Consider the following 24,549-nt stretch of genomic DNA (forward strand, 5'->3'; position numbering starts at 1 on the left):
CACTGTGGTCTTTCCCCATTGAGCCTTTGCTGCGGCTGCCCCAAGCTTTAGTGCGTCCCTCAGCACGTAGTCCTGGACCTTGGAATGTGCCAGTCTGCAACATTCGGTGGTGGACAACTCTTTGCGCTGGAAGACCAGCAAGTTTCGGGCAGACCAAAGGGCGTCTTTCACCGAATTGATAGCCCTCCAGCAGCAGTTGATGTTTGTCTCGGTGTGCGTCCCTGGGAACAGCCCGTAGAGCACAGACTTTTGCTTCAGTGTTGTACAGTAAGAGCTCTCTGTTACGATAATAAAAAAGCACTTTCTGTTCTCTGTCACGGTCCTGGTTAAAGACACACAATCTCTTTAACGTCGCTATGATTATTCTCCCGGATTGTTCTTAGCGAGAGTAATCTTTAACTCGGAAGACCCTTGGAGGATTAACAACTTTTCAGTTGCTCAGAACCAATTTCTGCAGCGTTTTCACCAAAACACAATTTGCATTTATATCGCACCAGCTGGAAATCCTGTGCACATGCTGCATAATTTCCTCTGGGACACGAAATCTGCTACAGTTCCAACATCTCTGAAACTTGGCGCGTCTGTGGCAGCGCAATAGCCGAACAGAACCTGCCCTCATCCCCAGGAGAATCCATACTCTGCTGCATTCTGGGAGTCGTAGTCTTCGCCTGCCTTGTGGAAAACTACAATTCCCAGAGTGCTTTGGAATGGTCGGCGCAGGCGCAGTACTGTCGCCACGCCTCTTGCCCCGCAGATCGATGTGAGGCGTCAGCTACTGCGAGAAGAATGAAGCTGAAATCGGGTGGCGGCGGAGAAGGAGGGGCAGGAGAAGCAGCATTCCCCTGATCGAAGTAGGGTCAAGCCACGCCGCGCTGAGAATGGGCCCAGCAGTAGCTGCCGCACGGTCGACATCAAACCCCCGGCACTGAGTGCCGCTAGAGCAGGCCGCACGGCGGCAGATCAGCAAACAAAGAGGAGTAAACAAACCAAAGAGAAGACCCGCCTCACCCGCCCCTGGAGAGAGCCGGGAGGAGTCGCGCTACTCTTCCCATTGCCCGAGCCGAGCCGGTTCGTGTCCGAGCTGCTGCTCAGGACCCGGGCTCGGCGTCTTCCCCACACCTCGGTGCTAATAACAAGCGGTGCGGCAGAGGGAGTGCCTGGGACCGGAGGGCCAGCCAGTATCACTGGGGTAACTAGTCAGTACTTAGTGGGTTAGTTCGGCAAGAGTTTGCTAGTTAGTGCCCAGTGAGAGTGGCATCAGGTGCCCAGTGCGTTTGGAGGTGCCAGCTGGTGCCAGGTCTCTCCCGTTTATATTATGTACACCTTTGTGGTCCGGGATCCGAACAGCTCCATCTACGCCGAAGTGGGCAAAGTGTTGATCTCCACGGGACAATGGCGGAGACTCAAGAGGGACAATCCCAGGTTCAACCTGATGCTGGGCGAGAGGAACAAGCTGCCTTTCGGGACCCTGGGTAAGACCTGCTCATGGGGGAGGAATTGTGCGCATCTTCCTGTTTTGCTGTTTGTACAATTGGGAATAACTTGCTTTTTAAGATTTTGAATGTGTCTTTCTTTCTTGGGAGGGAGTTGTGATCTGTCATCTCCAGATCAGTGCAGGTTTGCACTGCAGATCTGGGCGGTGTCCTGCTATCTCCAGCAGTGAGGTGGCCTTCATGTTTATCCAGTGTATTCTATTACTCTATACACAACCGGACCCAGGCGATTTAACCTTCATTGCACCAAATCTACTTGATCAAGTTCGTTCAGCTATTAGATTATTTGGCTCCAGCATTTTTTAGTTTTTGCTAAAACATGTATTTTATTCATTTTAACTGGAAGAAAATGGAGCAACCAAATTCATTGCTAAGACTTTAAATAACAAAGCAATTTGGAACAGTTTTACCATTTTCTTAACTCCATCCTTGCTGTAGAATTGCAGCAAGTTATGCAGTGATAGCTCCTGAACTTTTGCTTCTCTGTCATGAGCTTCTGGAAACATGTTGCTTTTAAGCAACATTTTTTCTGTAATTATGTAAAAACACTTTGAGCATTACTTTTACAGAGCAATTCAGTGCCTTTTTTTGCCAATTTTGTTTTCTGAAAGCTTTGACTCTTCACTGGGGTATAGTTGAAAAGGTGCCAGGTGCACTCCAATACCATGCTCAAGTGCCACTTATTCATGCATGAGCTTCGACAGTGAGTGTCTGCAGGCTATTGCAGGGGCACGATATCCCTTCCCCCTATCAAATGACAGGTACAGTTGGCCCTTAATCACACTTTTCAATGACCATATCTTGTATATTCACGTTACTTTAAGTAGCGTCACTACCAGTATTTATGGTAGAAGATGGGTGTGCTGCTTTGTTCGCCTCTGTCTCCCCTTACAGATCAAGCATCTTAACTTTGCCAGAGGGTTTAAAAAGGTTCAACTTCACAAGCTCTTGAACTCTGATTTATGGATAATGTAATTGTGTAATTAACATTAAAAATTGCGAAGAATGAAAGTTTATAATAAAAGCTGGAAATGGGCCTCATGTCAGTTGACTTCTGAAAGAGAAAGACAGGTTAATGTGCCCAGCTCTTCAAGGAGGCACAATGAAAATTCATACTTGTGCTGTAAAATTGAACATAGCCCCAGCAGGAACATGATTCAGAACTCATGCTTTCGTCAAAGAGGTGCTGAAACATTGGGAAAGGTCCATATATGTGACTTATTCGTGTGTCTGCGTGTTTAGTTTTTTTTTGCAGGGGGCTTCAGTAACCTCTTACTTGCCCTGCTGCATGTGAATTGATAGTTGCAGATATTTAAATATTGCAATGCGTGCATTGCAGTCTGCCAAGATGCTGGGTCAGGGCTGGCCAGCATTTTACCACAAATATGTTTTGTTAGTGCAGCTGTATTTCCACAGAGTCAATGACATCAGACCCTTCATTGCTGCTTGGTGACTGGTTGGGAATACTGCTGGAAGAGTCTCATGCTACCCTACTGGGTGGGGCAGAGTGCTGCTGTTGCATTGCACTCTGACAGGAATGATGGGACTTGGATTTTCATCTTGAGTATACACACAGCAAATTTCTGATCCTGACTGTTGAAAGGGCTAGATGGGGGAAGGAAGAGAGGGAGAGAAGGATGTTGCTTGTCTAGAGAAGTGCAAAAAAGGAACCGAAGGGTGAATTTACATTGATTTCACTTCCTAGCAGTCGACTCACGCAGCACTGACAGTCTAGGTACGGGTCAGCTGTCCAAGCTGAAACTGCAGGAAATGCAGATTAGGAATGGAGCAGTTGCTATGTAAATGACTATTTTTATAGGAAATAAAGTGACACGAACAGATGAAGCCTGCACCTATAAGCAGGAATTGTTCATTTCAAATTTTCTCTCTTGCATGCCAAAAAAATCATCTAGGACAAAAAAGTGTTTAATATGTCTTTTAGTTGAAATGTCCTCTCAATTAGCATAGTTATTGCCAATATGATGTATGAGGGTTAGCTTATAAGCATACAGATTTCATCCTGGCAGGCCTGCCTTGATCTCCTCCCCTGAAACCATACCCACTCCACTGTATCCCTCCGTAGAATCCAGCAGTCATATAGTTCCATTACACATTAAATCAGAGTCTCAATAATTGTGTGCTTACCTGGAATATTTAGAAATCAGTGCAAACTGTTTCTAGACACTCAATGAAGAACTTAGTCAGTTAAGTGCACTGATTCTCAATTTCTAAGTATAATTACTTTGTACATGTGCAAATGAGCTTGTAAAATAATGAGGAAGATGTTAAGCTGAGGCCCCATCTGCGCTCTCAGTTGGATATAAAAGTCCCAGGGTGCTGTTTGAAGAGCAAGGGCCTTCTCTCCAGCCTCAGGTCAATATTTATCCCTCAACCAACATCACAACAACAGATTATCTGGTCAATATCACATTGCTGTTTGTGGGACCTTGCTATATACAAGGTAGCTGCCACACTTCCTACATTGGACCAGTGACAACACTTCAAAGAGTACTTCATTGACTGTAAAGTGCTTTTGGATGTCCTGAGGTTGGGAAAGGCACTATTGAAATAAAAGTCTGTCATCTTTCTATGCAGAGATGATCTTTCATTTCACTGTACAATTTTTTACTAAGCATCTTGCAGGTCATTCAACCCACTAACTTCCTTTCTGTTTTCAGTTCTGACAAAGGGTTATAGCTAAAAGGTTAACTTGTCTGTTCTGTTTATGGATATTCACTGATTTATGTATTTGCAGCAATTTGTTTCTGATTTCATTCATTTGCATTTCTTCCACCACCCCCTCCCCATCCTATTTATCGTATTCCCATTGGTGCTCTGGCTGAGTTTAGGAAACTCAGTTGAGAACTGGAATGGAATTTGGGGTCCTCTTAGCTTGCATGGTTTTATGCCACCCCAAGACATATCCTGCATGCTGAACCACCTGTAGATACAAAGTGGTCCCTTAAGTAAGCATGAGTTATGAGTTTTGTACACTCCCAAGTCCAACAATGCACATTCTCTAATATTAGCACTTCTGGTTGTTTACAGGTCATGAACCAGGACTTGCACAGCTTGTGAACTATTATAGGGGTGCTGACAAACTCTGCCGCAAGGCTTCATTAGTCAAGCAAGTATATTAATTTATTTACATTTAGCAGTCCAGTCTACTGTACTGTGGACACATCACCAAACTTTTTGTAACTTATTTTGGGCACACACTTTTCACTCATGGTTTGATGAAAACACTAAGGAAAATATTTATGTAAACACTGTTAATTCTCATTTCACCTCAAACTCTATCATTAACTTGTATTCAGCCTCGAAGCTAGTAAACATTATGAAAGGGTTTACAGTATTAACAGGAACTAATAATGACCATCCCAATGTGTATTTTAGATAACTATTAAAGAAAAAAAATCAAATTGAAAGATTCCTTATTTTTGCCAAAACCTTAAAGTTTGCAAACAAATTAGCCATCAGCTTCAGGTTATAGTGATATTGTAAAATCAAATCTAGTACAGATTCACAACTATAACTCGATGCATGTGGCTGTCCTAGATGCATTTATTTTATTAAGTTGGTGTTGCACATTGTACAACTCAAGTTGCATTGTACACATAGGTGGTCTGAACAACAGGAATGTCTTTTCCTGTTTGCAAACCTTCTCAACAGCCAAGGAATATTAGGATTGATTGTGAACACTACTGTAGCTGTCAGTAATGAACCAATGGTTGTTGCTTTGTCTTAAGCTTTTGCAAACTGTCTACCAAATGATCTTGTGCAGAGTGGAATCTGGACAGTAATCTAACAACGACTTATATTTATATAGCGCCCATAATGTAATGAAATGTCCAAAGGCTCTTCGTAGGAGTCTTATAAAGTGAAATTTGACACAGCCATATAAGGAGATATTAGGATAAATGACCACAGGCTAGGTGAAAGAGGAGGGTTATAGGAATATCTTAAAGGAAGGAAGAGTCAAAGAGGTTTAGTCATAGTGTTATACAGCACAGAAACAGGCCCTTCGGCCATAGTGTCCGTGACGGACACCAAGCACCTATCTACTCTAATCCCATTTTCCAGCACTAGGCCTATAGCCTTGTGTGCTATTGCGTTTCAAGTGCTCATCTAAATACTTCTTAAATGTTGAGGGTTCTTGCCTCTACCACCTCTTCAGGCAGTGTGTTCCAGATTCCAACCAGCCTCTGGGTGAAAATATTTTCCTCAAATCCCCTCTAAACCTGCCCCTTACCTTAAATCTATGCCCCCTGGTTATTGACACCTCCGCGAAGGGAAAAAAGTTTCTTCCTATCTATGCCCCTCATAATTTTGTCAGGTCTCCCCTCAGCCTTCTCTGCTCGAAGGAAAACAACCCTAGCCTGGGCTGGAGCATTTCAGCTATGAAGAGAGACTGGATAGGCAACGTCCTGGGGAATATCCTGTGCACGCTCTCCAGTGCAATCACATTCTTCCTATTGTGTGGTGACCAGAACGGTACACAGTACTCCAACTGTGGCCTAACTAGTGTTTTATACAACTCCATCATAACCTCCCTGCTCTTATATTCTATGCCTCGGTTATTAAAGGCAAGTATGTCTTAACATCTTATCTACCTGTGCTACTTTTTTTTTTTATTCATTCATTCATGGGATGTGGACGTCGCTGGCCAGGCCAGCATTTATTGCCCATCCCTAATTGCCTTTGAGAAAGTGGTGGTGAGCTGCCTTCTTGAACCGCTGCAGTCCATTTGAGGTAGGTAGACCCACAGTGCTGTTAGGAAGGGAGTTCCAGGATTTTGACCCAGCGACAGTGAAGGAACGGCGATATAGTTCCAAGTCAGGATGGTGTATGACTTGGAGGGGAACTTGCAGATGGTGGTGTTCCCATGTTTTTGCTGCCCTTGTCCTTCTTGTTGGTAGAGGTCACGAGTTTGGAATGTGCTGTCTAAGGAGCCTTGGTGCATTGCTGCAGTGCATCTTGTAGATGGTACACACTGCTGCTACTGTGTGTCAGTGGTGGTGGGAGTGAATGTTTCTGGATGGGGTGCCAATCAAGCGGGCTGCTTTGTTCTGGATGGTGTCAAGCTTCTTGAGTGTTGTTGGAGCTGCACCCACCCAGGCAAGTGGAGAGTATTCCATCACACTCCTGACTTGTGCCTTGTAGATGGTGGACAGGCTTTGGGGAGTCAGGAGGTGAGTTACTCGCCTCAGGATTCCTAGCCTCTGACCTGCTCTTGTAGCCACGGTATTTATATGGCTACTCCAGTTCAGTTTCTGGTCAATGGTGGCCCCTAGGATGTTGATAGTGGGGGATTCAGCGATGGTAATGCTGTTGAATTTCAAGGGGAGATGGTTAGATTCTCTCTTGTTGCAGATGGTCATTGCCTGGCACTTGTGTGGCGCGAATGTTACTTGCCACTTATCAGCCCAAGCCTGGATATTGTCCAGGTCTTGCTGCATTTCTACACTGACTGCTTCAGTATCTGAGGAGTCACGAATGGTGCTGAACATTGTGCAATCATCAGCGAACATCCCTACTTCTGACCTTATGATTGAAGGAAGGTCATTGATGAAGCTGCTGAAGATGGTTGGGCCTAGGACACTACCCTGAGGAACTCCTGCAGTGATGTCCTGGAGCTCAGATAATTGACCTCCAACAACCATAACCATCTTCCGTTGCGCTAGGTATGACTCCAAAATGCAGAGGGTTTTCCCCGATTCTCATTGACCTCAGTTTTTCTAGGGCTCCTTGATGCCATACTCGGTCAAATGCTGCCTTGATGTCAAGGGCAGTCACTCTCACCTCACCTTTGAGTTCAGCTCTTTTGTCCATGTTTGAACCAAGGCTGTAATGAAGTCAGGAGCTGAGTGGCCCTGGTGTAACCCAAACTGAGCGTCACTGAGCAAGTTGTTGCTAAGCCAAGTGCCGCTTGATGGCACTGTTGATGACACCTTCCATCATTTTACTGATGATTGAGAGTAGACTGATGGGGGCGGTAATTGGCTGGGTTGGACTTGTCCTGCTTTTTGTGTACAGGACATACCTGGGCAATTTTCCACATTGCAGGGTAGATGCCAGTGTTGTAGCTGTACTGGAACAGGTTGGCTAGGGGTGCAGCAAGTTCTGGAGCACAGGTCTTCAGTACTATTGCCGGAATATTGTCAGGGCCCATAGCTTTTTCAGTATCCAGTGCCTTCAGTCATTACTTGATATCAAATGGAGTGAATCGAATTGGCTGAAGTCTGGCATCTGTGATGCTGGGGACTTCAGGAGGAGGCCGAGATGGATCATCAACTCGGCACTTCTGGCCGAAGATTGTTGCAGATGCTTCAGCCTTATCTTTCGCACTGATGTGCTGGGCTCCCCCGTCATTGAGGATGGGGATATTTGTGGAGCCACCTCCTCCAGTTAGTTGTTTAATTGTCCACCACCATTCACGGCTGGATGTGGCAGGACTGCAGAGCTAAGATCTGATCTGTTGGTTATGGGATCGCTTAGCTCTGTCTATCGCATGCTGCTTACGCAGTTTGGCATGCAAGTAGTCCTGGGTTGTAGCTTCACCAGGTTGACACCTCATTTTGAGGAATGCCTGGTGCTGCTCCTGGCATGCCCTCCTGCACTCTTCATTGAACCAGGGTTGTCTCCTGGCTTGATGGTAATGGTCGAGTGGGGGATATGCTGGGCCATGAGGTTACAGATTGTGGTTGAGTACAATTCTGCTGCTGCTGATGGCCCACAGCGCCTCATGGATGCCCAGTTTTGCATTGCTAGATCCGTTCAAAATCTATCCCATTTAGCATGGTGATAGTGCCACACAACACGATGGACGGTATCCTCAATGTGAAGGCGGGACTTCGTCTCCACAATTACTGTGCGGTGGTCACTCCTACCAAGACTGTCATGGACAGAAGCATCTGCGGCAGGCAGATTGGTGAGGACGAGGTCAAGTATGTTTTTCCCTCCTGTTGGTTCCCCCACCACCTGTCGCAGACCCAGTCTAGCAGCTATGTCCTTTAGGACTCGGCCAGCTCAGTCAGTAGTGGTGCAACCGAGCCACTCTTGGTGATGGACATTGAAGTCCCCCACCCAGAGTACATTTTGTGCCCTTGCCACCCTCAGTGCTTCCTCCAAGTGGTGTTCAACATGGAGGAGTACTGAGTCATCAACTGAGGGAGGGCGGTAGGTGGTAATCAGTAGGAGGTTACCTTGGCCATGTTTGACCTGATGCCATGAGACTTCATGGGGTCCGGAGTCGATGTTGAGGACTCCCAGGGCAACTCCCTCCCTACTGTATACCACTGTGCCACCACCTTTGCTGGGTCTGTCCTGCCGGTGGGACAGAACATACCCGGGGATGGTGATGGCAGTGTCTGGGACATTGTCTGTAAGGTATGATTCCGTGAGTATGACTATGTCAGGCTGTTGCTTGACTAGTCTGTGGGACAGCTCTCCCAACTTTGGCACAAGCCCTCAGATGTTAGTAAGGAGGGTCGACAGGGCTGAGTTTGCTGTTTCCGTTGCCTAGGTCGATGCCGGGTGTTCTGTTTCATTCCTTTTTATAGACTTTGTAGCGGTTAGATACAACTGAGTGGCTTGCTAGGCCATTTCAGAGGGCATGTAAGAGTTAACCACATTGCTGTGGGTCTGGAGTCACATGTAGGCCAGACCAGGTAAGGACAGCAGATTTCCTTCCCTAAAGGACATTAGTGAACCAGATGTGTTTTTACAACAGTCGACAATGGTTTCATGGCCATCATTGGACTACCTTTACCACCACTAAAGAGTGATGTTTGGACAAGTACACCAAGTCCCTCTGTACTTCCCAAGGTCCTAACAGCCATTCTATATTCCCTTGCCTTGTTAGTCTTCCCAAAATGCATTACCTCACCTTAAATTCCATTTGGCACTGCTTTGCCCATCGTACCAGCCCATCTATATCGTCCTGTAACCTAAGGCTTTCCTCCTCACTATTGACAACACCACCAATTTCCGTGTCATCTGTGACCTTACAGATCATATATTCATGTCTAAATCATTAATGCACATTTCAAACAGCAAGGGTCCCAGCACTGATCCCTGCGGTACACCACTGGTCACAGGCTTCCAATCGCAAAAACAACCCTCGACAATCACCCTCTGCCTCATGCCACTAAGCCAGTTTTGGATCCAATTTGCCAAATTGCCCTGGATCCCAAGGGCTCTTACCTTCTTATCCAATCTCCCATGAATACCTTATCAAAAGCCTTACTGAAGTCCATGTAGACTACATCAATTGCTTTACCCTCATCTACACATCTAGTCACCGCCTCAAAAAATTCAGTCAAGTTTGTTTGACATGATCTCCCCCTGACAAAGCCATGCTGACTATCCTTGACTAATCCCTGCCTCTCCAAGTTTAGGGAGGGTAATCCAAAGCTTTGGGCTTAGACAGCTGAAGGAATGGCCACCAATGGTGGAGCAATTAAAGTCAGGGAAGCTCAAAAGGCCAGAATTAGATGAGTGCAGATATCCCAAAGGGTTCTGGGCTGCAGGAGATTACAGAGGTGTGTGGCTATGAAGGGATTTAAAAACGAGGATGAGAATTTTAAAATCAAGGTGTTGCTTTGCTGGGAGCCATTGTAGGTCAGCGAGCATAGGGATGATGATGATAGGTGAACCAGACTTGGTACGAGTAAGGACACCAGCAGCAGAGTTTTGGATGAGCTCAAGTTTATGCAGGGTAGAATGGAGGAGATCAGCCAGGAGTGCGTTGGAATTGTCAAGTCTAGCGGTAACAAAGTTACCATTGACCAGAAACTGAACTGGACCAGCCACACACTTACTGTAGTTACAAGAGCAGGTCAGAAGATGGGAATTCTGTGACGAGTAACTTACCTCCTGACTCCCCAAAGTCTGTCCATCATTGACAAGGCACAAGTCAGGAGTGTGATGGAATACATACAGCCTGGATGGGTACAATTCCAACAGCACTCAAGAAGCTCAACACCATCCAGGACAAAGTAGCCCACTTCATGCACCACCTTAAACATTCACTCCCTTTACCACAGTGGCAGCAGTGTGTACTATCTCCAAGATGCACTGCAGCAACTCACCAAGTCTCCTTCGACAGCACCTACCAAACCCATGACCTCTAGCACCTCGAAGGAAAAGGTCAGCAGATGCATGGGAACACCACCACCTGCAAGTTCCCCTCCAAGCCACACACCATCCTAACTTGGAACTATATTGCCGTTCCTTTACTGTTGCTGGGTCAAAATCCTGGAACTCCCTAACAGCACTGTTGGTGTACCTACACCCCAAGGACTGCAGCGGTTCAAGAAGGCAACTCACCATCACCTTCTCAAGGGCAATAACTGCTGGCCTAGCCAGTGATGCCTACATCCCACGAATGAATGAATAATAAACAAAGGCATGAATGAGGGTTTCAGCAGCAGATGAGCTGAAGCAGGGGAGAGGTCAGGTGATATTACGGAGGTGGAAATAGGCGGTTTTAGTCATGGTGTGGGTCTGTGGTTAGAAGCTCATCTCGGGGTCAAATATGACAGTGAAGTTGAGAACTGTTTGGCTTAGTCTCAGTCAGTTGTCAGGGAGAGCGATGGAATCGGTAGCAAAAGAACGAAGTTTGGAGTTGGGACTAAAAACACAATGGCTTCAGTATTACCAGTTTTTAATTGGAGGAAATTTCAGCTCGTCCAGTACTGGATGTCGGACAAGCAGTGTGATAATTTAGTAACAGTGAAGGAGTCTAGAGGTGCTGGTGAGGTGGGTGTCGTCAGCCTACATGTGAAAACTGAGGCTATGTTTTTGGATGATGGCACCAAGGGGGAAGCATGTAGATGGGAAAGAGGAGAGTGCCAAGGATAAAACCTTTGGGGACACCAGCGGTAATGAAGCAAGAGCGAGAAGAGAAGCCATTGCAAGCGACAGTCTGGCTACAATTAGATAGATGAGAATAGAACCAGGCAGGTGCAGTCCCATCCAGCTGAATTGCGATGGAGAAGTGTTAGAGGAGAATGGTGTCAACCATGTCGAAGGCTGCAGACCGAGAGGATAAGGAGGGAAAATTTACCTCTGCCACAGTCACATAGGATGGGAGTACTGTGGTGGTAGAAACCTGATTGGAGGGATTCAAACATCCAGAATTCGCTGTTCTTGCTGCAATTATAAATTTTCTTTCTTTCACCCCCAACCCCACATGGACACTGTTGTTAAATGGACTGTCCAATGCAGACCTAAAGAATTATAGACTGGAAAGGATGCAGGGTGGATCCCTGGTTTGTGCTCAATTAGCTGGAACAACAGTACGAATGCTGCAATTGCCCTGCATGACTGTGGGTTGGGGACAGTTGTATTCCTGCTCCCAAGTGCTATCTAGTGAATAGCACTGGAAGGTTTATGTGTGTTTCTGTGTGTACGCATGTGTATCTCTTTGTGTCTTATAGGTGAGGATCATGGCTGTGATGCCTGCATGGTTGAAGGAGGTAGTGGTGGGCTGACCTGAAGGCTACTTCAGAAGGCATTTAGTAGGGAACTGGAAACACACATGGGCTAGACTTGGTAGGCTTGGCAGATTCCTTCCCTTTTGGAAGTCAGTAAACCAGTTAGGGTTTTGTTGATGCAAGCTCACAAAATGCCAGATTTGTTGAATTCTGTTCCACAACTTACCACAGTGGAATTTGAACTTACCACCTTTGGGTTGCTGGTCCAGGACCATAACCACCAGAGTCTGAATGGGAGGGATTAAATACCTTGTGCATTTCTTGAGTATGTGGAAAAAGCTAAGAGAGAAGATCACAGGCAAACCAGAAGAAGCCACCAAGGAATATGTTTAATATAAAATAAAAACAAGAAATGCTGGAAATACGCAGCAGGTCTGGCAGCATCTGTGCAGAGAGAAGCAGAGTTAATGTTTCCGGTCAGAGACCTTTCTTCAGAACTGACAAATATTAGAAATTTAAAAGGTTTTAAACAAGTAAAGTGGGGGTGGGGCAAGAGATAACAAAGGTGAAGGTGTTGATAGGACAGGGTCACAGAGAATAACTGACCAGTAGGTCATGGAACAAAGGCGAACGGTATGTTAATGGTGTACTGAAAGACAAAGCGTTAGTACAGAGAGGGTGTGAATGACTAAAGCACAGTGCACTCCAAGCACAAGCATAAAAAAACACATTAAAAAAAATGTTTAACTGTTTTATCTTGTTAGTATTCCTGCTTAGATCTTCACTGCAATTTCTAAATAATAAAGGTCTGATTTCTAAAAAAAAAAGTGTTATTTCCAACTTGAACATCATCTCAATTAAGTATTTTTTTGACAAACGTTGCCAAAGGGGCTGGAGAAATGTTTTTCAGATTTTAGCCCAGGGAGAAGCCAACACTCGAGAGGAGGGGTGAAAAGTATCAAAGAAAGTAGAATTTGTGATTTAATCAGTAAGGAAGTGTCGATTGAAATTAATTTATTTGTTGAATGAAGGCCATTTTGCGACGAGAGCAATGAATGAGTTTTGAGTCTGTTTGTTGATCAATGTGCTGTTTAAAAGGTTTATTGACAGTTTCTCTTTCTAAAGTGAAGTTGCACTGCTCGTACATTACTTTATTAATGAATCAACTTACTTTTTCTAAATTAGACTTATCAAGACAATCCCAGAACTGATGGAATCATGCACCTGGTTTCCTGAATCTTATGTGATCTATCCCATGGGTCTCCACACCACAGTGATACCTGTGAAGAATGGCATCAAAGCACAAAGAAATAACGTAAGGACAGATGATCGGGAAGCATTCCTAGCATCCTACCACAAGAGAAATGAAAATGGGCAAAACAATGTGTGGATAGCTAAATCTTCTGCAGGTGCCAAAGGTATGAACTCTATTTGATACCTCCTCCCCCTCCACTTTGGGAGTGACCTCCAACTGTGAAGTGCCTTGGGACTTCTGTTTTGCTATGTGAAAGGTGCTCTATTAAAGTTGTTTGTCCACCAATACACTACTGAGTAGGTGTAGGAATCAGAACCCTGCCCTACATTTCCCCTTCTCAAGCCCCTGGGGCACTGAGACTAATTGTAGGAGAGATCAGCTAACTGCATCAGACTGTGAAACACTCAATACCATAACTGATGGCGTGTTGACCTATTGAGTCATCAGGACTACATTTTCTGCTTTAACTATAGGATTTTGGAGTTGAAATACTATTGAATGATTTGGTATTGTTTCAGTCTTAGCAGAATTCCACTGAAGCACCATGTTGTCTTCTGTGACCTTTTGAAAAGATAAATATCAAAGTAGTAATAGGTTTGTTCTTTCCTTGTTTCTGGTTATTTTCAAAAGGGATATAATGAAGAATTACAAAGTGATTACTGACAACGCAACCGGCAGCTTACATCATCCGACTGCGCCAATCTGCGCACATGTTCCTACCCTCTGCGCATGCGCTGCGTTCCGCAGTGCCGGGACTGGTTGGCGCATGCGCAGATGATGTCATCGCGTAACATGGGCAGATGGGATTGCCGCATACGCAGATGACGTCATCGCGTAATGTGGACAGATGGTGTGGGGCTCCGGGCCGGAGAGAGCAGGGGTGGGGGGGAGAGGGGGTCTGGGGAGCGGGGAGAGAGCAGGGGTGGGGAGAGAGGGGTCTGTGGAGCGGGTAGAGAGCGGGTGCGGGGAGAGCGCGGGTGCGGGGAGAGCGCGGCCGAAGACCTTGATGGTGGTGGGTGTGCTCTCCTCCTTCTGCCCGCTCCCGACCCCTGCCTGCTCGCTTTCTCGCAGCCCCCGGCTCACCCGCTTGCCACCCCCCTGACCGCTGGCTGGCTCGCTTGCTCCCTCCCCTCCCGCTCGCTCGTTTCCTTCCCTCCCCTCCCCTCCCCTGCCCGCCCGCTCGCTCCCTCCGGCCATTGTGTGCCGCCATGTGTTTAGGTTGCCATCATGTGATTATTTGAGCAGCGCCATCTTTAATCCTGGCAGCTGCCTGATGTCGCAGACTGTGACGTTTTTAGTGGCACAGGCTGCATTTGCGCATGAGCCATTGCATCGCCACCTAGTGGTGGCATTGTCAGCAAACGCAGCCGAAGAATTAATGCACAAGGCTGTTTGTTTACGCTCATTCACTCACATGTAGCTATGGGGGTGCAAACATTACCGTACAATCCCTTAAATATCTTCAGTGTCAGCATGGCTCAGTTTGCAGCATTTTAGTCTGAGAAGCTTGTGGGTTTGTGCCAGCTCTCTCATTTAAACATATAATCTCGACTGGCACCATAATACATTACTGATGGGGTGCTGCATTGTTGGAGGTGCCATCAGATGAGACATTAAACTGCGAGACTCTAATTTTGCGCACAAATTGGGTGTTGTCATTGGTGACTATATTTGGATGTAAAGTGTTTTGAGAATTTCAAAGGCCATAATCAGAGGCCTAAATAAACACACTTCTTTCTTTAGCTGGTTACAATGGTGGAGATTCTGACTACACCCAATATAAGTTCTTAATTGAATTAATACATTGTCTTTTCAGGTGCTGGGATTTTTATTTCCTCTGATGCCAATGAATTAATGGATTACATAGATAATCAAGGTCAAGTTCATGTGATTCAGAAATACCTTGAGAGACCTTTACTGTTAGAACCAGGACATCGCAAATTTGACATCAGGTAAAGTTTCTGGTCTCTGAAATCTTTTGTTCCAGTCTTCCTTCCCATTGCTCTGATTCTGCACATTGAGTAGGAGGTGAAGAAAAACGGCCTCCCTATATCTACAGGGCGGTTCTAAATAGCTTGTGATTAGAAATTACACTATTGTGGCAGTGATGAAAAAAAGTGCTGGAGAAACTCAGCAGGTCTGGCAGCATCTGTGGAGAGTTAACATTTCAGGTCAGTGACAACTCTGCTTCTCTCTCCACAGATGCTGCCAGACCTGCTGAGTTTCTCCAGCACTTTGTTTTTATTTCAGATTTCCAGCATTCACAGTATTTTGCTTTTATTATTATGGTAGTGATCCTTCTTCAATCCAAATCATTTGAAATTTTCGAGTACCTTTTTCTCTTTTTGATGGCTTCATAGCAGTTCCCATGAATATATTCCCTGTGATCAGGAAACTTTAAAAAAAAACATGCTCTGCCCTTCTGATTACATGATCCAGAGTTAATTATCCTAATTACTGTAAATGCTTACCAGAATTTACATTGTTCTAAATTTTCAGCCACCTTTTTAAAATGGAACACCACAGATATCAGAACTTTTAAAGACCAAAAACAACTGTATTTACTTATAATTTTAAAGCTGCAAAAGTGTAGAAACAGGGCTAAGATTAGACAATTTTGGATCATGCTATACTTAGTCCTAAGTATTTTCCGCAGCAAAGTTCATGTAGGGGCACTGTACCGTCTTAAGGGTCCTTCTTTCAGAACTTGGAAAACTGTCTGGTTAAACCATAAGCAGTCCAAAGATTCTTCCAGTACTGCATTTCCAATTCTTTAACTCGCTCTTAAGTGGCTCTTCCAGGATCCTGCATCAGGGTCTCTCTCCAACCGCAAGAAATCTTCCCATTCGTAAACTGTAATTACTATGACATCTGGCATAACTGATGCTTTGAGACATGAGGTAAGTGAAGTTAGATGATTAGAAAAAAAGAGAAATGTGCTTTGAGTACATTATGATAACAAGTAATGATGTTTGATGTACTTCAAGCAAGAGAAAAAAACATTGTATTTAAATAGAATCTAGATTTGCAAATCAATTCAGTCAAGGGGACACCTTCATATCTATGTGCAAAGGAGTTTCGGTGATGATTGTCAGTCGGTGAACATAACTGTTAGCACCTGGGTTCAAAAATTAGCATATCAAATGAAAGATCTTAACCAGATACAGGATCAAAGACCAGTTTCATTAGGATTCTGATGGGTTGCGAGCAAATCTTTTGGGTTTTAAAGAGACAGTACTGAATAAGTGTTAACTCTGGTTAAAGTGAATTTAAAAAATATATACACAACTGTAACAAGACATTGTTTGATTATGGTGTTTGACAAGGGCATAACATATAACAGTCCTCTAACTTTCTATCACACCGAGTATGTATTTGGTATTCATGAGCTCCTAACATGAACCTTGTCTTCAAGGAGAGATCATGAGCCCCCTTCTCTCCAGTTCATGCTCTATATACATGAATACTTATAAGCTAATTTTTCATTTAACATGCAAGTTATTCGAAAAGCTTAAACATAGAAAATGTAGATTGGCAGAGAATCACAGAAGGAGGCCATTCAGCCTATTGTGTCTGAATGAACAATTCACTTAGTGCCATTCCCCTGCCTTCTCCACGTAACCCTGCACATTCTTCCTTTTCAAATAACTACCTAATTCCCTTTTGAATGCCTCGATTGAACCTGCCTCCACCACACTCTCTGGCAGTGCATTCCAGATCCTAACTACTTGCTACGTGAAAAAGTTTTTCCTCATGTAGTCATTGCTTCTTTTGCCAATTGCCTTAAATCCCCTCGTTCTTGATCTGCTCACAATTGGGAATAGTTTATCTACTCTATCATGGCCCCTCATGATTTTGAATATCTATCAAATCTCTTCTCCAAGGAAACCAGTCCCAACTTTTCTAATCTATCTTAATAATTGAAGTTCCTCATCCTTGGAGCCATTCTCATGAATCTTTTCTGCACTCTCCAGTGCCCTAACATCTTTCCTAAGGTGTGGTGCCCAGAACTGGATGCAATACATCAGTTGAGACCCAGCCAGTGTTTTATACAAGTTTAACTTAACTTCCTTGCTCTTGTATGCTGTTCCCTATTAATAAAGCCTCAGGTACTGTATGCTTTATTAACCACACTCTCAACCTGTCCTGCCACCTTCAATGACTTATGCACATGCAGTTCTGGTCGCCGCACTACAGGAAAGATGTGATTAAGCTAGAGAGGGTGCAGAAAAGATTCACAAGGATGTTGCCTGATTTGGAGGGCTTGAGTTATAAAGAGAGATTGGATAGGCTGGGTCTTCTTCCGCTGGAGCGAAGGAGGCTGAGAGGGGACATGATAGAGGTATATAAAATTATGAGAGGCATAGATAGGGTAGATAGCCAGAGTCTGTTTCCCATGGTAGGGGTGACTAAAACTAGAGGGCATAGATTTAAGGTGAGAGGGAGGAGGTTTAAAGGGGATCAAAGGGGTAAATTTTTCACACAAAGAATAGTGGGTATCTGGAATGAGCTGCCAGAGGAGGTGGTGGAGGCAGGAACGGTAGCGACATTTAAGAGGCATCTGGACAGGTACTTGAATGAGCAAGGCATAGAGGGATATAGAATTAATGCAGGCAGGTGGGATTAGTATAGAATTATTGGTTCTAGAGGTTTCCCCACCATCGAAGTTAAACTGACTACCTGTTGTTTCTGGGCTTTCCTTTACACCATTTTTGAACATAGGGGTTAAACTCCAGAAAGCTTGTTATGGAAGGATAATGCTGGAGCCCATCTTTACTCAGTTTCCCACTTATTGTACAGAGTAAATAAAATTACAAATATGTAGCTTTTCACTCAAACCCTCCACCAGTCTCAGTAGGTGTCTGCTCATAAGTGCTCAAGTAAGACCCCAATAACACCCTCCACCTGCATATAATCAAACAATTTATTCCTCTGCTACCATGTTAAACTCCAGAAATCTTGTTATGGAAGGATAATGCTGGAACCCATCTTTACTTAGTTTAACATTTATTGTACAGAGCAAATAAAATTACAAAGATGTAGTTTCTCACTCAAACCCTTTCCCAAGCTAAAAAAGGTCAACATTTCCCATTTTCATCCATCAGAAATGTTATGAAACCAGCTGCAATCAAATACCCAACAAGATTAACATGTGAAAAGTCCTGGGGAAAATTGATGTACAGAGAGATTTGGGTGTTCAGGTCCATTGTTCCCTGAAGGTGGCAACGCAGGTCAATAGAGTGGTCAAGAAGGCATACGGCATGCTTTCCTTCATCGGACGGGGTATTGAGTACAAGAGTTGGCAGGTCATGTTACAGTTGTATAGGACTTTGGTTCGGCCACATTTGGAATACTGCGTGCAGTTCTGGTCGCCACATTACCAAAAGGATGTGGATGCTTTGGAGAGGGTGCAGAGGAGATTCACCAGGATGTTGCCTGGTATGGAGGGCGCTAGCTATGAAGAGAGGTTGAGTAGATTAGGATTATTTTCATTAGAAAGACGGAGGTTGAGGGGGGACCTGATTGAGGTGTACAAAATCATGAGAGGTATAGACAGGGTGGATAGCAAGAAGCTTTTTCCCAGAGTGGGGGATTCAATTACAAGGGGACACGAGTTCAAAGTGAAAGGGGAAAAGTTTAGGGGGGATATGCGTGGAAATTTCTTTACGCAGAGGGTGGTGGGTGCATGGAACGCTTTGCCAGCGGAGGTGGTAGACGCGGGCACAATAGTGTCTTTTAAGATGTATCTAGACAGATACATGAATGGGCAGGAAGTAAAGAGATACAGACCCTTAGAAAATAGGCGACAGGTTTAGATAGAGGATTTGGATCGGCGTAGGCTTGGAGGGCCGAAGGGCCTGTTCCTGTGCTGTAATTTTCTTTTCTTTGTTCTTTGTGAAGCATCACTAAAAATTATTAGCTTCATGTTCTTTGGGTCACCTAAGGTTAGGAACTTCAGTACACATTTCTCCAGATTTAATTCTAATTTTATTTTCCCTCAAAACATTCCCAACTTTCAGATGTTTCATCATAGTGCTCAACTCCAGCACATCAAAACTAACATCAGGCCTAGTCTGAGAGCACAACCAGTTTAATTGAACAATGAAGCTTTATAATTGCTCAGCCTCTGCTTTAGATATATCCTCTTTCTGTGATGACCTAACATGATTAACTGGGATGGGAATAACACTCCCTAAATAGGATTGCTGATTTAAAGTTATTCCAGACTTAGTCTGCTTAATATCTCTTCTTCTTTGGCCTCCTTATCTCGAGAGACGATGGGTAAGCGTCTGGAGGTGGTCAGTGATATCTAAACCAATATATTTAAAAGGCCCCACAAGCCTGACTCCTAATCTTAAATTCTGCCCTAATCTTAACACAATTCTCAAAATCCACAGAACCACCCCATAAGAAATCATCAACATACATCATGAAAATGCCCAAAAGTTTCCCTTTATGATACCAATAAAACATTGGAGGATCTGCTTTTAGTTGAACACAACCAATTTTCAAAACCAATCTCACCGAGAAATACTCCAACCTGGAAGCATCGTTAAGGCATCTAATCAGTTTCCATTCTGTATTCTATATCTGCTGCCTCTTTGGCTGGTTTCAGAAACACTTCTCTCTGAAAAGTATCATCCTACAGAAATGCAACTTTTATGTCAATGGATCTACACTTCCATGAATATGTGGCCAAAAGAGCTAAAAAGATTTAAGATTACTTTTCCAACTGTAGAAGAGTCCACTAACATTGGTATCACCCAGTCACTCTTCAAAACTCCTTGCAATTAGCCCTGCTTTCGCCTCAAGTTCCATTGGGAAGGACTTTTTCCAGTAGAAATCCATCTAGGTGACTTGGCTGGCTGTCGCCTATCTGGTACCTCAGAATAAAATCCAAACTCTTGCCAACTCTCTCATTCCTTATGTTTTGCTTCTCTTTATCCTCAAGTTTATTGGCAGCCACTAAAGCTTCACGGTCATGAGGACTTCTGTTTCTCGTTCTATTCAGAGACTGCTCTCTCGCCTTGGTTTCATTGTGGAATCTGCTCAAACTATGGCCTCTTTCAGGACTACTGCGAGAAGATCTCCCTCGCACATTATCGGAAGCTCTTTCTCCAGTACATGATCACTTCCTTACGCAAAAGTCACTTCCAGATCCACTATTAGAACTTGCACTGCACTCTCTTACCCTCCACTCTTTCATCCCATTCTGCCAGTCCATGGAGCTTGCTTCTTGACCATCATCTTGAACATTTAACCAATATTTAAACCTGCCTGTCGATTTTCATGAACGTCCCACAACTGTTGCATCCCTCCATCTATTAGACCCCTTTGGAATATATGTCACCTACTTGGGGCAATTGTCCTTTGGATGCGATAACTCTTTCTTGAGCATCATGATCCCTTATTACTATCCATCCCTTGATCCATCTCATTCTGTTTCTCAGGACCTTTATCACAAAACACATGAGTATTTGAGGTACAAGTTGGATCAGATTCCTCTATCAACTGCTCGAATTCTGAGATTTTGTAATCAACCCCAATCAGTTGCAAGGACTTTAACAGTTTGATTTCAATGCTTGATAACTACTGTTACCATCATGACCAATTACCTTACCAGGGCCCTTCCATTCCCTATGATCCTCTCTTTTATAATACACCAAATCTCCTGAATTAAGTTCTGCCTTAGATGACCTTATAAGATGCCTCAGAACTCTTCAAAATTTCTCAGACCTCAGCCTTGATGAAAGCCCATCTCCCTACATGTAAAGCATTTAAATGTGCAGAAAAAAGTGAAACTAATTGTAGTACCTTCTAGAGCAGGAGAACTGTCACACTGTACAGAAGGCAATTTGGGATTCCACCCATAGACCAATTGATTGGGACTATATTCTCCAACCATCTGAAGCAAATTCTTCACATGAACTGCCTATGCCAGGACAGTTGTCAACTTGCAGTTTAGCTGGTCAGCTAAGATTTTATGCAGCATTTCATCAACCACTGCATGATTCCATTCACAGATCCCATTACTGAAAGAACTTTCAGCTGCAGTATTCATAACCATAATGTTCATGTTTTCACACATGTCTCTGAGCATGTCATTGGCAATTCCTGTCCACTATCAGTCAGAAACTGAGCTGGTGCCCCAAGTCCAGTTTCTATCTATTTCTCCATAATTTTGTCTATAATCACCCTTTTGTCCTTACTATTTATTATTGTAGAAAGATTAAACCTAGTTACTAGGTCTATAAAATGTAGAATGAAAATATTCTTGTCTTTGTCCCACACTTTTAAATCCATGGCAACTACCTTGTTAAAGTCACATGCCAGTGGAAGGCTGACAATAGGATGTGATGGTGTCTAATACTTTTTAGAGATTTCACATTTTTCACGAATCTCTTCTATTATCCTCATATACTCATCAATCACATCTGCATCCTTTAGCAGGCTTTTTACATCTGACAAGAAGGGTGAGCAAATTGTCTATGTGACTTTAAGACAATTTGCTTTTTATCTCCGATTCTTAACACCTGTTGCCATTAACACTTCGACTAGAAATATCAGGTTTTAAGGGTATACAATAATGCCCCGACTGGGTAAACTACAAGTTCATTGACTTTCCATAAACAATTGCCTTATCATGCTCCATATGCAATACCCTAGCAGAAACTAGCAATTTAAATGCTAGCATTGAACCAGGGATCTCCAACTTGAATTTCCTCAATCTTCTATAGGGACTGTTAAAGTCCATGATATATTCCTCCATTGAATATTTTCCAAAATCTGTCAAAGTCTAACTATGCCTCATACATATTCGATAGGTCATCCTTTTTTGTAAATTTCATCCAAGAATTCTAACAAGATCCAATCCTTCTTCAGTATCCAACTGACAAGCATCCAGTTCACAAAAGACTTTATTTCTGATTTTACTTTTGTAGGAAGTGACAACACCGAGGCTATATCTTGTTTCCTCTTTGGTAGAGATGTAACTTGTGCACATATCCACTTCATTCTTCCATTGGTCATATGGTTCAGGCTTGGAGAACATGGGATGGTAATCACACCCTGACAATTTACACTTGCTTTCTGCCATGTTTCCACAACAGCCGTGAGATTTTAGTTTTCTTAGTTTAAAAAAAAATTCCTAGTTTCCAATCTTCAGCTTTAGGCAACCATCCTCTGCTACCATGTTAAACACCAGAAATCTTGTTATGGAAGGATAATGCTGGAACCCATCTTTACTTAGTTTAACATTTATTGTACAGAGCAAATAAAATTACAAAGATGTAGTTTCTCACTCAAACCCTCCACCAGTCTCAGTAAGTGTCTGCTTATAAGTGTTGAAGTAAGACCTCAGTTAACACCCTCCACCTGCACATAATCAAACAATTGATACACCCTTTGTTAACCTATTAATTGTGTAACGTTTGCAATTTTCCAATCCTCTGGCACCACCCCAGTCTAAGGAAGACTGGAAAATTATGGCCAGTGCTTCTGCAATTTCCACTCTCACTTCCCTCAGTATCCTTGGATGCATCTCATCCAGTCCTGGTGCCTTATCCACTTTAAGTACAGACAGCCTGTCCAATACCTCCTCCTTATCAGTGTTAAATCCTTCGAATGTATCAATTGCATGCTCTTTTATCATGACCTGGGTAGCATCTTCTTCCTTGGTAAAGACAGATGCAAAGTATTCATTTAATACCTCATGTATGCCTCCTGCCTCTATGCATAAATTCACTTTTTGATCCTCCTTTTACTACCCTTTTACTATTTATAAGCCTGTAGAAGATTTTGGGATTCCCTTTTATGTTAGCTGCTGGTCTCTTCTCATACTTTCTCTTTGCTTCTCTTATTTTCTTTTTCACTTCCCCTCTGAACCTTCCATATTCAGCCTGGTTCTCTGCTGTATTATCCACCTGAAATTTATCATAAGCACATTTCTTCTTTATCTTAATTTTTATCCCTTTCGTCATCCAGGGAGCTCTGGATTTGTTTGCCCCACCCTTCCCTTTTGTGGGAATATATCTTGAAACTATCTCTTCTTTGAAGGTAGCCCATTGTCCAGGTACCGTTTTCCCTGCCGACCTTTGATTTCAGTTTATCTGGCTCAGATCCATTCTTACCCCATTGAAGTTGGCTTTCCTTCAGTTAATTATTCTTACTCTCGATTGTTCTTTGTCCTTTTCCACAACCAACGTAAACCTTATGATACAATGATCACTGTTCCCTAAATGTTCTCCTATGTGCGACACTAGATCCACTTGGCCCACCTCATTCCCAAGAACCAGGTCCAGCAGTGTCTCCTGTCTTGTTGGACTGGAAACATACTGCTGTAGAAAATTTTCCTGAACACACACAAGGAACTCTTTCCTCTGCCTGCCCTTTCTACTAAGACTATCCCAGTCTATATTTGGGTAATTAAAGTCTCCCATTATAACTACTTTATAATTCTTGCACCTCTCTATAATTTCCTTGACCCCTCAGGGACATCCTCTCTCTGCAGCACTGCAATGGACTCCTTAATCAATACTGCTACCCCTCCCCCTTTTCTTCCTTTCCTATCTTTCCTGAACACCTTGCTTCCAGGAATATTTAATAGCTAGTTCTGCCCTTCTTTGAGCCAGGTCTCTGTTCTAGCCACAACATCATATTTCTGTATGACAATCTGCGCTTGTAACTCACCAATCTTATTTAGCAGACTCTGTGCATTCACATTCATGTACAGTAACCCTGATTCAGACTTTATTAGTTTCTCCCTTACTCTAACCCCACGTAATAACTTGCTATTCCCTATGCTAATGTTTTCTATCTCTCCCAATATTCTGTGCACCTTGGTATTCCTCTCCGATTTTACTTCCTGGTTCTCACATGCCTGCCAAGTTCGTTTTAAACCCTCCCCAATAGCACTAGCAAATTGCCCTGCAAGGTACTCAGTCCTGGATCTTTTTGAAGTTGCAATTAAAATTTAAAAAGTGGTGATGAGTAATATTTGTAGCCTGTTTGTATTTTCCAGAGGAGCTACACATGTTTATAATATAATGCAGTGTCTTGCTAATAGGAATGATGAGTGATCATAGAAAGATAAGATTATAGGTTGTATCTGCTGTGCCCTGTCTGCCATCCCGTGGAGGAGGCAACAAGCTGATGAATCCTTGCACCTTCTACCAGACAGTTCTTGACAGCCTGGCTGCCATGGTTTTGGCCATGAAATGGTCAAGCATATTGAAAGAGATAAGATGCAAGGTTATCTTGAGAAATAAGTAGATGTAAATGACTGAGGAGGAAGGAGCTGGAGGAAGTCAGCTTCCAACTCCAAATGAAAAGTAGTTAGTGAAAGAGGGATAGAAACAGAAAA

General features: G+C 43.6%; 1 protein-coding gene across 2 annotated transcripts in view; it reads left to right on the plus strand.

Annotated features, from left to right (window-relative positions):
• The first annotated feature begins 723 nt into the window (after positions 1–723).
• ttl (tubulin tyrosine ligase) overlaps positions 724–24,549 on the plus strand; it is a 35,405-nt gene continuing 11,579 nt past the window's right edge. For both annotated transcript variants that reach the window (XM_068027654.1, XM_068027665.1), the window contains exons 1-4: positions 724–1,472; positions 4,542–4,620; positions 13,118–13,350; positions 15,004–15,139. In XM_068027654.1, the coding sequence (XP_067883755.1) occupies positions 1,316–1,472; positions 4,542–4,620; positions 13,118–13,350; positions 15,004–15,139 (605 nt within the window). In that variant the 5' untranslated portion in view covers positions 724–1,315. The remainder of the gene's footprint in view (positions 1,473–4,541; positions 4,621–13,117; positions 13,351–15,003; positions 15,140–24,549) is intronic.

Source organism: Heterodontus francisci, chromosome 3 (genome assembly GCF_036365525.1).
Source record: "Heterodontus francisci isolate sHetFra1 chromosome 3, sHetFra1.hap1, whole genome shotgun sequence".
Lineage (NCBI taxonomy): Eukaryota > Metazoa > Chordata > Chondrichthyes > Heterodontiformes > Heterodontidae > Heterodontus > Heterodontus francisci.